Source organism: Hyla sarda, chromosome 6 (assembly GCF_029499605.1).
Source record: "Hyla sarda isolate aHylSar1 chromosome 6, aHylSar1.hap1, whole genome shotgun sequence".
NCBI lineage: Eukaryota > Metazoa > Chordata > Amphibia > Anura > Hylidae > Hyla > Hyla sarda.
The window spans coordinates 261,392,174-261,407,692 of NC_079194.1; the positions used below are offsets into that span (position 1 = coordinate 261,392,174).

General features: G+C 48.2%; 1 protein-coding gene across 2 annotated transcripts in view; it reads left to right on the forward strand.

Annotated features, from left to right (window-relative positions):
- The first annotated feature begins 4,657 nt into the window (after nucleotides 1–4,657).
- LOC130276995 (malignant fibrous histiocytoma-amplified sequence 1 homolog) overlaps nucleotides 4,658–15,519 on the forward strand; it is an 89,161-nt gene continuing 78,299 nt past the window's right edge. For both annotated transcript variants that reach the window (XR_008845329.1, XM_056527125.1), the window contains exons 1-2: nucleotides 4,658–4,917; nucleotides 11,921–12,028. Coding sequence is in view for 1 of the 2 variants with exons in the window: in XM_056527125.1 (XP_056383100.1) it covers nucleotides 11,989–12,028 (40 nt within the window). In the remaining variant the exon portion in view is untranslated. The remainder of the gene's footprint in view (nucleotides 4,918–11,920; nucleotides 12,029–15,519) is intronic.

The window sequence follows — 15,519 nt, forward strand, 5'->3', positions numbered from 1 at the left end:
TTCTACATTATGTCTGTATCCAGAGCTGTTCCTTCCTCTAAACAGAAACCTGGAACTTCTGTGACTTAATATCTCTGTAAGCACTGTAATACCAAGATGTCTGGCTCTGCTGAGCCCACTTGCCCTGCCTGCTCCACTGCTCCCCCAGACCCCCTGATGTCCCTTCGGTCCCGGTGGGTTCAGCCGCTCCTCCAGCCTGGTTTTCTTCCCTGTCCCAGTATATGGCTGACTTGACCAAAGTCTCCTGTTCGGTGGCTGAGGCCTCCCGGGAAGTGGTGTCTGCCTTGAAGGGGTCTTCTCTGCGCAGGACCTCTGGAAGGGCCCGTTCCTCGTCTCCACATACTTCACGCTCTCACAAGCATCCTAGGGGTGCCTCGTCTGACTCTTCCATTGAGTCTTCAGATAGACGTGAGCGTTCCCCTCGTGGGTCCCGCCACCCCCCCCCCCCCCCCGGTCATCTGGGCACAAACGTTCCTCTACAGGACGTTCTCGGAGTCGCCGCTCTGCCACGCCAGAGCGGCGTACTCCGTCAGGGTCGCCCCCCCTCCAGGACAGCCTCTACTCATTCTCATTGAACTGGTGGACGAGGCTTTCGAGCCGGCATCTGACTCAGAGAATCGCCCGGACTCAATTGCAACAGTGAACTCTTTGGTGACAGCCCTAAGAGACACCTTTCACTTAGAGGACCCAGAATCTTCGGATGTCAATCCAGGAGTATCCTTTCATCGTGCTAAGCCGGCACTTCAAAGGTTCAGCTCTCACGCTGACTTTGAGCACATTCTGGAAACCGCATGGAAACATCCAGACAAGAGGTTTCCGGGAATCAAGACAATTCAAGAACGTTATCCATTTGACAAGGACCTTGTCACTAAGGTGGTTTCCCCTCCCTCAGTGGATCCACCAATTCCCCGGATCTCTAAGGCGACTACACTGCCTCTGGCAGATGCCGCTGCCTTCAAGGATCCCACGGATAAGAAGGTAGAATCCTTAGCGAAGTTTGCCACTGAAGCAGCTGGCTCTTCTCCTCTTCCCATTCCCATCTTCGCCTCGACATGGGTGTCCAAGGGCCTGGCGGAGTGGTGCCAAAAGCTCCATCAGGATATCTTAGCGGGATCCCCCTGGAGGATCTATCTGCTCTGGCTCTCCAATGCTCTAAAGCTGGGGACTTTATGTGCGCATCTTCCATGCAGGCAGCCCGTTGTTCTGCTTTTGCTGTGGGCCACCTAGCGGCTCTCCGCCGCTCTATGTGGCTAAATCTTGGAATGCGGATGCCGCTTCGAAAAAGGTCTCTCACTGAGCTTCCCTTTACAGGCGGCCGTCTATTTGGCAAACGCCTTGATGAAATGATCTCTGAGGCTACGGGAGGTAAGAGTTCCTTGTTACCTCAAAATAAGGCTTGCCCTACTTCCCAAAGGAAGCCCTTTTCCTTTCTGTCCTTTCGGACCTCTGGCTCCAGCAAAGGGTCCGGGCAGGTGCCCTCGCGGGACAGGAAGGCTCCCTCGTTCCGGCCACGCCCGTCTTGGAAGTCGGACTCCAACCGGTCCGGCCGCTTTGCGCCCAAATCAGGAAACAGCAAGCCCACTTCTGCATGAAGTGAGGCCCCCACCCGCGGTTTCTTCTCGGGTGGGAGGTAGTCTCTTGTTTTTTCGAGACATTTGGACCTCTCACATTCAGGACTCTTGGGTCAGGGATGTGGTGTCCAACGGTTACCGGATCGAATTCGCCTCCCTTCCGAAGGATCGCTTTTTTCGCTCCCGGGCCCCTCCTATGGCGAAGCAATTTCGAGCGGCTCTCCAGTCTCTGCTTCTTCAGGGGGTTATTGTTCCCGTTCTTCCAGGGGAACAGTTTCGGGGTTTCTATTCAAATCTTTTTGTGGTTCCCAAGAAGCACGGTTCTGTGCGTCCAATTTTGGACTGCAAGCGTCTCAACCATCACCTTCTCATCCGCCACTTCTGAATGGAATCTCTCCGTTCGGTGGTGGCGTCCCTGGATCAAGGGGAGTTCCTTTCATCAGTGGACATCAAGGATGCCTACCTCCATGTGCCAATATTCCCAGGCCATTATCGGTACCTCCACTTTGCGGTTCCGGAGGGGCACTTTCAATTTGTAGCTCTCCCCTTCGGTCTAGCCACGGCTCCTTGGGTCTTAACAAAGATCCTTGCGCCAGTGATGGGCCTGTTACGGTCGAGGGGAATCTCGGTGATACCTTATCTAGACGACCTTCTCATCAAGGCTCCAACCAGAGCCCAGACTCTGGAGAATCTGGACGTCACTCTCCACATTTTGACTCTCTTTGGGTGGATGGTCAACTGGGACAAGTCAGTCCTCCGCCCTACCCAGTCTCTAACCTTCCTGGGACTTCAATTCGACACGGCCTCTGCCCGGATTTGTCTTCCGCCGGACAAACATCTGGCGCTCCGGTCGGGGGTCCCCTCCCTTCGGTCCCGGGTATCAGTCTCCATCCGCACTGGTATGGAAGTCCTGGGTCGGATGGTGGCAACTATGGAGGCCGTACCCTTTGCCCAGTTTCATTACCTCCCCCTTCAACTGGCGATTCTTTCCCGATGGAACAGGTCTCCTATGTCCCTCGATCGTCAGACTGTTCTCCCTCGCAGGGTGAGTCCGTCTCTGCTCTGGTGGCTCCGCTCCCCCCTTCTTCTCCAAGGGCGGTCGTTTCTTGCCCTTCACTGGCAGGTTGTTACAACGGATGCCAGCCTTTCGGGCTGGGGCGGTGTGTTCAGGGATTGGACGGTTCAGGGACTCTGGTCTCCCCTGGAGACCCTTCTTCCGATAAACATATTAGAATTACGGGCGATTCTTCTTTGTCTTCTTCATTGGGAGTCCCGTCTTCAGTCCCGTCCTGTCCGCATCCAGTCGGACAACGCCACGGCCGTGGCGTACATAAATCGACAGGGTGGCATTCGCAGCTCGGCAGCCATGGCCGAGGTGACCAAGATTCTCACCTGGGCGGAGAGCAAGGTTCCGGCCATTTCGGCTATTCACATTCCGGGGGTGCTCAACTGGGAAGCGGACTTCCTCAGTCGGTCCTCACCTGACCCCGGCGAGTGGTCTCTACATCCAGAGGTCTTCGCACAACTCTGCGACCTCTGGGGCATTCTGGACGTGGACCTCTTTGCGCCCGGCACAATCGGAAGATCCTTCCTTTTGTGTCCAAGTCCCGGGACCCTCAGGCTCTGGCCGTGGACGCCCTAGTGATTCCTTGGGCGGGGTTTGCCCTAACCTATCTGTTCCCTCCTCTTCCGCTCCTTCCCAGGGTGCTGAGGAAGCTCAAGGCAGAGGACGTCCCCGCCATTCTGGTAGCTCCAGATTGGCCCCGAAGGTCGTGGTACGCCGACGTAGTCAGGCTCCTGAACGACACTCCACTGCGCCTTCTGCTCCGTCCGGACCTGCTCTCTCAGGGTCCTCTTTGCCACCCGAATTTACAGTCGTTGCATTTGACGGAGCTGCGGTTGAGACCGCGGTTTTGAGGGCCCACGGGTTCTCTTCCCAAGTCATTCACAAAATGCTCAAGGCTCGTAAGCCCTCCTCTGCAAGAATTTCCCACCGTACTTGGTGGTCTTATTTTCGTTGGTGTGAAGCTCAAGACTTCTCCCCGGGAACCTTCTCGGTTCCCCGTCTTCTCTCCTTTTTGCAGTCGGGGTTGGAACTAGGGTTGTCTCTCAGTTCCCTTAAAGGTCAGGTTTCGGCCCTTACTGTTCTTTTCCAGCGGCCCCTGGCTTCTAATTCTCATGTCTGGACTTTCCTTCAAGGAGTGACGCATGCTGTTCCTCCTTATTGGTCACCCTCTCCCCTTGGGACTTGAATATGGTTCTGAGTGCCCTCCAGGGTGCACTCTTTGAGCCCCTTAGAGAGGTGTCTCTCCGACTCCTTTCTTGGAAAGTGGCATTTCTTGTTGCTATCACCTCCATCCAGAGGGTGTCTCTCTCCTGCCGTTCTCCGTTTCTTGTGATCCACCAAGACAAGGTTGTTTTCCGGCCAGATCCCTCCTTTTTGCCTAAGGGGGTTTCGGCCTTTCATCTCAATGAGGACATTGTCCTCCCGTCTTTTTGTCCTGCTCCTTCTCATCCTAAGGAGCGCTTACTACACAAGCTGGATGTAGTTCGGGTTGTTCGGTCTTATCTCTCGATCACTTCTTCGTTTAGTCAGTGTGATTCCTTTTTCGTCCTTACGGAAGGTCGTCGCAAGGGACAACCTGCTTCGAAGGCCACCATTTCTCGGTGGATTCGGTCTGCCGTTTCGGAGGCCTTTCGCTGTAAGGGGAAGATTCCTCCTTTCAAGGTTGTGGCTCATTCTACCCGTTCTGTTGGGGCATCCTGGGTTCTCCAGAATAGAGCCTCGGCCTCGCAGATTTGCAGGGCGGCTACCTGGTTGTCTTTGCACACTTTCTCAAGGTTCTACAGAGTTCATACCTTCGCATCGGCTGATGCTAGTCTGGGCCGTAAAGTGTTGCAGGCGGCCGTGGAACGGCCGTCTGCCTGACTGCTTATCTGCCCACCCAAGGGACGGCTTTGGTACGTACCATGGTCTGTGTCCCCCAATGGAGCCGATAGAGAAAAGGAGATTTTTTAACACTTACCGTAAAATCTCTTTCTCAAAGGATCCATTGGGGGACACAACTCCCACCCTTTTGGGATTTTCCTTGGTTCTCTGTCCGAGGGTGTGTTCAGTTATGCTTTTTCTTCTGGTTCTCGGACAGTTTTGGGTTTTTCTTGACCTGTTGGTCTCCTCCTATTGCTCTGGAACTTAAACTGATTAGCTCAGAGCCTGAAGGCGGGTATATCCTGCTGGGAGGAGCCAACTGTTTTTGTTGCCATAGTGTCACACACCTCCTAGAGACAGCAGCATACACCCACAGTCTGTGTCCCCCAATGGATCCTTCGAGAAAGAGATTTTATGGTAAGTGTTAAAAAATCTCCTTATATGCATTGATCATATCTCCCCCCAAACGTCTTTTCTCATGACTAAACACATGTAATTCTTTTCAAAGAAATACCCAAATTATGTTGGTTTTGTTTTATTTTACTACTTATACATTTATGTACAAAAATTAGCATGCTTAAAATTTTCTCCTTTTGTTCCTCATAATACTTTTATTCTTCCTTAGGCTCCTTTCACACTATGAATTTCTCCGTTTACAAACTTCCGTCACATGTTCCGTCACTACAGCTGCAAAACCCGGCTGTTACACAACCCCAGACGGCCGTGACTAAATTGCATTGCACCCTATGGGGTTTTGTAACTGCCCGTTTGCACCCGTATATGCCCGTAATTCATTACGGGCGTTATACAGTGACGGGACATCGTGGCGGAAAAATTACTGCATGCAGTAACTTTTCCGCCACGATGTCCCGTCACTGTAGAACGCCCGTAATGAATTACGGACATATACGGGTGCAAACGGGCAGTTACAAAATCCCATAGGCTGCAATGCAATTCAGTCACGGCCGTCAGGGGTTTTGTAACTGCCGGGTTTTGCAGCTGTAGTGACGGAACATGTGACGGAAGTTTGTAAACGGAGAAATTCATAGTGTGAAAGGAGCCTTATACTGAGCTATATCAGGACAAATTTTTTGGGCCGTGATCTGTAGTTTTTATAGGTACCATTTTTGTTTTGATTAGAGATGAGCGAACTTCCAATAATTCTATTCGTCACTGACTTCTCAGCTCGGCAGTTGATGACTTTAGCCTGCATAAATGAGTTTAGCTTTCAGGTGCTCCGGTGGGCTGGAAAAGGTGGATACAGTCCTAGGAGAGAGTCTCCTAGGACTGTATCCACCTTTTCCAGCCCACCGGAGCACCTGAAAGCTGAACCCATTTATGCAGGCTAAAGTCCGCAAACACCGACCCGAGAAGTTTGTGACGAATCGAATTACTGTAAATTCGCTCATCTCTAGTTTTGATAAGGGAATGGGCTTATTTTCATATATTTTTTTTTTATATTGTTTTTACTAGGGATCGACTGATTATTATCGGCCGATAATCATGATTTTGGGCATTATCGGTATCGGCAATTACCTTGCCGATAATGCCCTGCACCGCGACCTCCCCACCCCCGACCTGCCGCACCGCCCCCCCCCCCACCGCACCGCCCCCATTGCCTCCCCCATCCCGGTTTAATAATTACCTGTTCCCGGGGTCCACACTACTTCAGGCTCCTGCTGCGTCCTGCGTTACGCTGTGCGCAATGACGAGTGACGCGACGTGATGTCACAGTGACAGCTCAGGAGGACGCCACCGGAGCCAGATGTAGAGTGGACCCCGGGAACAGGTAATTAGAAAACCGGGGATGGGGGAGGCAATGGGGCCGGGGCGGTAGTGGGCGTGGAGCGGTGCGGCGATGGGGGGAGCGGTGCGACGGTGATAGGACTCAGGATCCCCGATCAGGCAGGGGGAGAGAAGCGGGTGGCAGCGGCGGTCTATGGCACCGCAAAAGCCACTGCAGTTCATTGATTTAAATCAATGATCTGCAGCGGTGTCGCGGAGGGATAAATAGCCGATAGCTTATACCAATATTCCAGTATAAGTTATCGGCCCCAACCTCCACCGATTATCGGTATTGGCCCTAAAAAAACGATATTGGTCGATCCCTAGTTTTTACTGTTATTTAGTCCCTCTTGGGGACTATTAGGCTAGGTTCACACTGCAGAATTTCCAGGCAGAAAATTTCCGCCCGGAGATACCGAGTGTGGCCAGGACCGACTGAATCAGTCGGCGCTAGGACCATGCGGACACTGCAGTCTCCTATAGATTGCAATGTGTTCCGCGAGTATTTCCTTTTGAAGAATGAGCAATGCCATTCTTCAGGCGGAAATTTCCAAGCAGGTTTTCCGTTCACAAATTCTGCTTCACAAATTCCGAAGTGTGAATTTGTGAACGGAAACCCATTCACTACACTATACATTAAAGCAAGCGGAAATTCTGCCTGCAATTTCAAAGCGGAATTGCAGGCGGAAATTCCGTAGTGTGAACCTAGCCTTATATGTAATCTCTCGATTGCTAACACTGAACAATGCTCTGCTGCCTGCAGTACAGGAGTACTGCTCGGATGGGGTGGACGCAGGTAGGGACCTTACGTCTGTCCTCTTAGCTGGTCAGGACACCGCAATTTTGTTGCTGTGGTCCCAATCAGCTCCCCGAGCTAGTCGGTAATGTTTTTTAGACACCGCAATCAACTTTGATTACAACATCGCAATGGTTAATGTCGGACAACTGCTCTCCGGGTATGAATTGCACTCTTACAATTTTTAAAATCTGTTAGGATCTTAGTGAGTTTGTGATTGCCAGACAACTGTCTTAAAGCATCCAGATGCAGCTGATCTTGTGGCGTGTTCCTGGAATAAATGAATTGGTACACACCAAATGTGGTCTAAGGCAGATGACTGGCAACTGAGTTATGAGCACCCAAATATTATTAAGCCACTTTTGGAGAAAAGGCTAGCCTTTTTGATCCCACAGGAAAGCTACTGTAGCACAAATTGCTGAAAAAGTTAATGTTTGCTTTGAAAGAAAGATCTCAGAACCCACAGTACACTGCTATGTGTGGGGCTGCATAGTCAACAAGTGCTCAGATTGATCGTTCCCTGAAAGCAGTGGAAGAAAATGGCCTGGTCTCATAATTTTACATCTGCTCTGGTAAATTTTGGGTGGCTGGATGCATGTGCATTGCTAAGCTGGGTAACCGATGGCATCAGGATGTCACACTACAAAGATTGTTCAGGAATGGTTTAAAGGGGTACTCCGGTGGTCAACGTGTTTTTCCGTTTTTGACTTACCCTATTTGTTTTGTTTCATTTCTATTCCTGTTGTTTAGGCAACTCTATTTCCGTTCTTTGTTGTCTTTTTATCGCCCACTTTGTTTTCCTATCTTTGCTCCCATTTCCTGTTTCTTGCTGTGCTGAAAACTACAAATCCCAGCATGCCACATGCCTTGCTGGTTTGGGGCTGCTCCTTTTTTTTTTTGTTTGTTCCACCCTTTACCCATCCTACTATTTTCCCGGGTCGGCCCCCTTATGCAGAGCACACTAATATAATCAGACATGGTTGGGATACACTGGCATACACGCACAAAAGGGACCACAACTCCCAGCATGTGTCATTCAGGAGTCTTCAGTCTGTGGTATAACACCAGCATACTGCCTCTGTAGTCTCCTGGGGGTTGTAGTTCACCACACCTCTATAGGGCATACACCAGTGTTTCCCAACCAGGGTGCCTCCAGGTGTTGCATAACTACTGCTACCAGCATGCCCGGACAGCCAAAAGCTGTCCGGGCATGCTGGGAGTTGTAGTTTTGATACAGCTGAAGACACCCTGGTTGGGAAACAATGCACTTTGTTTGTAATATACTGAATAGGCTAGGCCAGTGTTTCCCATTCAGTGTGCCTCCAGCTGTTACAAAACTACAACTCCCAGCATGCTCAAAGGCTGTCGGGGAATGCTGGGAGTTGTAGTTTTGCAACAGGTGGATGCACACTGGTTGGGAAACACTGGTGTAACATGATGTGCATGCTGAATAGGCTAGGACAGTGTTTCCCAACCAGTGTGCCTCCAGCTGTTGCAAAACTACAACTCCCAGCATGCCCAAAGTCTGTCCAGGCATGCTGGGAGTTGTAGTTTTGATACAGCTGGAGGCAGACTGGTTTGTAAACAGTAGCATACACACACATAACAGGGACTACAACTACCAGCAAGTGTCATTCAGGAGTCCCCCCCCCCCCCCTTTCACACATAGAAATCATCCCCAGTCCGAGATTTATTCCCCTGTAGTCTATACATCCCCTGTCTGTGCACCTTGTTATCCCTTCACATGACACTTCCTCCCCTTCACATACATCTTCTCTGTCTTCTTTCAGTGCAGACCTGCGTCCTCAGAAGACAGAGCAGGGGGAGGGGAGATGAGGAGATGTGTAGGAGCTTCTTGCTCTCATGCAGACCTGTGACCACCTGGAGGGGGAGATGAGGGTGTGTGGCTTATCTCTCATGCAGTTCTGAAAGAACAGAGAAAAAAAGGCCCTGACATCTTGTCCACAGCCTAATCCTAACCTGTGGACAACAGTAAGAGATCCAACACAGGACTACAGAACTTCCTCGCCCACAAACAGGTAAGAAAAAAAGACACATGCTACACAATCATATAATACATGTCAATTGCAAAAAACATGAACATTAAAAGAAAATGCAACATAGCCAAAAATCTTAACCACCGGAGTACCCCTTTAAGGATGAGGAACAGTTCAAGATGTTGACTTGGCCTAACCATTCTGTGAGTCTTAATTTGATTGAGCATCTGGGGGGGGGGGGGGGAGGGGGGGGGATGGGGGGGATGTGCTGGAAAAACATCTGATCCGTGGAGGTTATACATCTCAATAAGAGTTTTTTTTATTAAATTTTTTAAACCAGCTGCTGATTGTATAAAATTACAAGCTAAACTTTTACTTAAGATTCAAATGTTGACTAATTCGTATATACAAGCTAGAGTTCCAACCTATCCTTGTGCCTAAAAAGCCACTGTGTTATGAAGAATATCTCCATAATACGTTATTTGATGGAGTATGCCATATTTAATCTGTTGGATTTATATGCTTCTATGTGATATTAAAGGCATACTTAGGTGTTATATGGCTCCATAAACATTCCCAAACAACGCAAGTGCTTTATGAAGCGGTTATACAGCTGTGTACGAGAGACCTCGCAGAAATTGAATCATTTTATTTTTCTCTTGACAAAGAGATAATGTGCACTGTCCACATACAGGACAATAAGAAGTGAGCTTGCATGGGGTGAGGAGAGGAAGGAAGGAGCAGTAAGCCCGCATGGTGAGGTGAGAAAGGAAGGAGCAGGGAGCCCACGGGGTAAGGTGAGGAAGAGAGGAGCAGCAGGGAGGAGCAGAAGTGAGCTCACATGGTGAGCAAGGAAGGAGCAAAGAGCCCACATGGTGAGGAAGGAAGGAGCAGTGAGCCCATAAGTTGAGGTGAGGACTGAGTGAGGTGAGGAAGGTGCAGTGAGCAGGCATGGTGAGGTGAGGAAGGAACAGTGAGCCTGCATGCTGAGGTGAGGACGGAACAGTGAGGCGGCATGGTGAGGGGAGGAAGGAACAGTGAGGCGGCATGGTGAGGGGAGGAAGGAACAGTGAGGCGGCATGGTGAGGGGAGGAAGGAACAGTAAGGCGGCATGGTGAGGTGAGGAAGGAATAGTGAGGCGGCATAGTGAGGTGAGGAAAGAACAGTGAGCCCACATGGTGAGGTGCGGAAGGAGCAGTGAGTCTGCATGGTGAGGTGAAGGAGTAGTGAGCCCACATGGGAGGTAAGGACGGAGCAGTGATCCCGCATGGTGAGGTAAGAAAGGAGTGGTGAGCCTGCATGGTGAGGTAAGGAAGGAGCAGTAAGCCCGCATGGTGAGGAGGAAGGAGTAGCAGTGAGCCCACATGGGGAGGAGAGGAAGGAAGGAGCAGCAGGGGTGGACTAACAACTCGTGGGGCCCCTGGGAAATTACGGATAATAGGGCCCCCATGCGCTTCGGCATCAGGCAGCTCGGCATTATCAACCAATGAAAAGGCTGATGCTTGGCGATACCCAGCATTAACACTTTAGACGCTGCAAGCAAAGTTGATTGAGCCATCTAAAATGGCTAGCTCAGAAGGCACCACCATGAATTTGCAGGTCCCAAGAAGACCTTTACCTGCCTCTTCGCCGTACGAGTCCAGAATTGCTGATTTTTGGTCACTTCATATAGCAGAAAAAAAGTGATCAAAAAGTTCCAACAAAACAAAAATGGTACCGATAAAAACTACAGATGACGGTACATAAAATAAGCTCTCATACATGGAAAAATAAATGTTATAGGGGTCAGAAGAGTACGATTTTAAGCATACTTATTTTTGTCCAAAAAGTTTTTAGTTTTTTTTTAAAGTAGTAAAATTAAAAAAACATATAAATTGGGCATCACTGTAATTAATTGTATGGACCTACAGAATTAAAGATAGGGGAGATTTATTAAAACCCGTGCAAAGAAAAAGTTGCTGAGTTGAGCATAGCAACCAATTAGATTGCTTATTTCATTTTACAGAGGCCTTGTTAAAAAGGAAAGAAGCGATCTGATTGGTTGCTATGGGCAACTCAGCAACTTTTCCTCTGGACAAGTTTTGATAAATCTCCCCCCAATGGCCCTCATTTACTATGCTGAAACCGGGTTATTTTGGAACAGAGTGTCTGCGACATATCTGCGACAGTGTGCGCCGGGAAAATCCGACAAACCCGACATAGCACTGTGAAAAGCCCAAAAAGGGGCATGGTCTGTCATAAAGAGGGTGTGGCTGGTCCAAAAAGAGGCGTGGTGTCACAACCTATTTGCTATTGAATGTAAATGGCTGGAAATTTCCACCTAGAAAAAGGTGGTCAGAAAATGTTCCCGACTTGTAAATCTTTGAATCCCCATAGTGAATAGAGAGGAATCCTGCACTGAAGCAACATTTCACACTAGTAAAAAACCAACACTATTAGTAAATTAGGCCCAATGTGTACAAAACAGAACATCCCAAAATTAGCAAAATGGCTTCCAATACGCATACCTACATATACCGCCCCCCCCCTCCCTCCACTCCCATGCAAAGTTAAAGGGGTTAGACAACTTTTAATGTCTTTATTTAACCCTTTCCCCTATCCACTCATAAGCTTACTAGAGCAGTTTGCCACCAGCAGTTGTAAAACTACAACTCCCAGCATGCTGTCCAGGCATGCTGGGAGTTGTAGTTTTGCAACATCTGGAGGCACACTGTTTGGAAAACACTGTACTAGAGCCTTTATGTATCTCTCACATGTGTGGTGTATAGATCAGTGAGCCCACATAAAGATTACTATTTTTATTACTAGTATTGTGCACATTGTATTTCACAATTTGCTGTAGTGATGACATCGGGAGTTTGCTGTTAAAAGAAGTGAATCTATAAGGAAATGAAACTTCGTGTTTAAGAAATGGAGCCTTGCCCATATGAAGAAAACATGGAGGAAAAAAGTAAGTATTTTGGCAGTATACAGTATGTAGCAGTAAGCTGGGACTACTTATAGAGCAACTGAATTGCAAGACCTATTATCATGACTGGTTGATAAAAGTATAAAGAGACATTTACCCTACTAACTGCGGGTATCGATAGGCAACAGTCTGTACAATGTGTACTTCGTGCTGGATTAACTTCCTCCTAGAGCGAGCACTATGGAAAGAAAAGACTTCATACATTTCAGTTATTTTACTAATAAAAGTGACGGAATGCTTTGCATCCATTTTTTTTCTACCAGGAGGGCTGATACTATTGAGAAGCTGATCACAGATTGTAAACTGTATTCTGTGGCTAATTCATGTAGGGCAAGCATGCACCACACCTCTCCATTAAAGGGTACCTCTCATCAAAAAAAACTTTTGATATATTATAGATTAATGTATGCAGAATAACTTTACAATTGCATGTTATTAAAAATATGCTTCTTTCTATTTCATTTTCCACTTTGAAGAAATGACCACTAGGGGTCTCCCTACCAGTCCTGGCAGCAAGCATTTCAGACTCATGCTGGAGTCCTAAACACTACGAGCTGCCAGTCTGCTTTGTTCACAAAGGAGAACACTCAGAGCTGCCAGTCTGCTTTGTTTACAGCCTGTTTGGCTGTGAACAAAGCAGGCTGGCAGCTCTGAGTGTTTAGGACTCCAGCATGAGTCAGAAATGCTTGCTGACAGGACTGATCGGGAAAAATACAATAGAAAGAAGCATATTTTCCATTAACATGCTATTGGAAAGTTATTCAACATTCATTAATCTAAAATATATCAAAAGTTTATTTGATGAGAGGTACCCTTTAAGATAAATGAGGGTCCTAACCAGCCAAGTGCCCATTACAAAGCTGCTGCCAGTTGGGGATCCTTTCACCTTTTTCACTCATTCATTTTTTAAGAAGGAATTCACCCAGGAATAGAACACACACAACCCCTCTACTGCAAACTACTGATGTTATATGGATGTCCTATGATACAGTAGGCAGTATTTCAAAATGTTGCTAATAATATCTTATTAATGACATTCTTTTAATCTCTGTCGCATTGAATATGCAGAATCACGTTATAGATCAGGGGGAGCTTGGCAGATTAATATATAAAAATGAAATAGAGAGGGTGCAGACCTTCCAGGTAAATGTACTGGAGTGTATAGATTGTAAAGATATGAATGATACGGCTCGGAAAATACTAATTATTTATTCATAGAAAATTAACCCACTATCATTGCGTCCAATGTAGGGATTATAGCAATGTATAAATGGCAAAATGATAAAGAATAGATAATAATAAATAAAATAATGCGCAATATGCATAAGTTAATACCAACTAGAAAGATAGCATAAAAGGTCTGTATAGCGGCAATTACCGTATTTTTCGCCCTATAGGACGCATCGGCGTATAAGACGCACCCAATTTATAGGTGCAAAATCTAAAAAAATAAAGATTTTGAACCCACTAGTGGTCTTCAACCTGCGGACCTCCAGATGTTGCAAAACTACAACTCCCCGTTGGCTGTCCGGGCATGCTGGGAGTTGTAGTTTTGCAACATCTGGAGGTCCGCAGATTGAAGACCACTGCATAGGAGGTAATACTCACGTGTCCCCGCCGCTCCAGAACGTCTCTGCTGCCGGCCGGGTATCCTCGCTCTCCGTCGCCGCCATCACGTCGTTACGCACGTACGCGACGACGTGATGACGAGGAAGGAGAGCGCCGGCCATACAGGGGATCCCTGAATGGAGAAGACACCGAGGAGGCAGGTAAGGTCCCTCCCGGTGTCCTGTAAGCACTAACAACGGTGAAATCGCGGCGGTCCCGAACAGCCCGACTGAACAGCCGGGTTAGTGTCACTTTCCCTTCAGACGTGGCGGTCAGCTTTGATCGCCGCGTCTGAAGGGTTAATACAGGGCATCACCGCGATCAGTGATGTCCTGTATTAGCCGCGGGTCCCGGCTGTTGATGGCCGCAGGGACCGTCGCGATAGGGGTGTATTCGCCGTATAAGACGCACCGACTTTTTCCCCCCCAGTTTTGGGGAAGAAAAAGTGCGTCTTATACGGCGAAAAATACGGTAATCTCCGCAGTTATCTTTGGTAGATTTGGTATCAGAGAACATGTGTATATAAATATGTGCTCCGTTATACATCCCTTTATTTCTATACACATGTTCTCTGATGCATCTTTTCCTATGTATATATCCAGATGGTGCTGAACGCTATTTACAAGTTTGCAGCACTATTTTTCATCACTACGTTCTTTTACATTAATATTTTGTTAGGTCTTCATCCCTCAGAGTGGAATTTCACCTGCGTTTCTTGTTTCAGATGGTTACAACATTTATATTATAATACACTATATCATATGAATTGTCTTTGCCTCCATCTTATACAATTTATGCAAATAACTGGTTACAGTTTTGTACTTTCTTTGTCTATGTGCGTGTTTTTTATACAACGAATATGTCTCATTATTAATGGGTCTCACTGTTATATGTTACAAGCATTTGTGACTGTCCCGCTTTTATGTACGTCTGTAAAGGAGTGTCTCCTCCCAGTGTGATAATTGTCTCCACACCGGTGACTACACGCACCTCCCCTATATAGGCTTTCCAACATCATGACTACTGTGTCAGTATGACTAAGATCGCTTAGACGATCGAAACGCGTCACTGCTGTGACTGCTGTCTTCATTCCTGTATGTTGCTGTATCGGAAATAAACGTATGCGTTCGAGCTTCTGCTGCGCTGGATATTCCTTACCTTCTTATACGTTACTTCAGCACGGTCCAGGCTGAATCCGTGACGCAGCTGGCGGCACTTGAGGGGTGAGCTGGTTTTATTATACACTGTTTTGCAATAGTAGCTGTTGCATAACTACAACTCCCAGCATGCACAGACAGCCAAAGGTCATGCTGGGAGTTTTAGTTGTGTGCCTCCTGCTGTTTCATAACTACAACTCCCAGCATGCCCTTTGGTTGTACATGCTGGGAGTTGTTGCTAAGCAACAGCAGGAGGCAGAGCCTTACATTCTGCTGCTGCTCTGCTGTCCCTCGCCGCCACTCCTCGCCGCTGGTCCTGGGGTCCCCGCTGCCAGTGTCTAGGGGCGGAGCTTGTGCCATTAGTGAAACCCCCAGCAGGAGTCCTGATTTGTGGGCCGGTAACGGTCGACGAATCAGGGCGATTCTGAGGTGGCACCAGTGCTGGGGAAGGGTGATAGGGTCACCGGAGACTCAATTGACCTGGAATCACCGCAAATAGCAGGTTTCAGGACCCCCCAGGCGTTTGCACGGGATGCCTGCTGATTGATTTCAGCCAGCGAACGTCGGTGACCGGAAAACTGCAGAGCGTTCAAATATGCCTTGAGTCCTTAACCCCTTAAGGATGCAGCCCTTTTTCACCTTAAGGACTGAGCCCTTTTTCGCAATTCTGACCACCGTCGCTTTACGAATTAGTAATGCAAAAACACT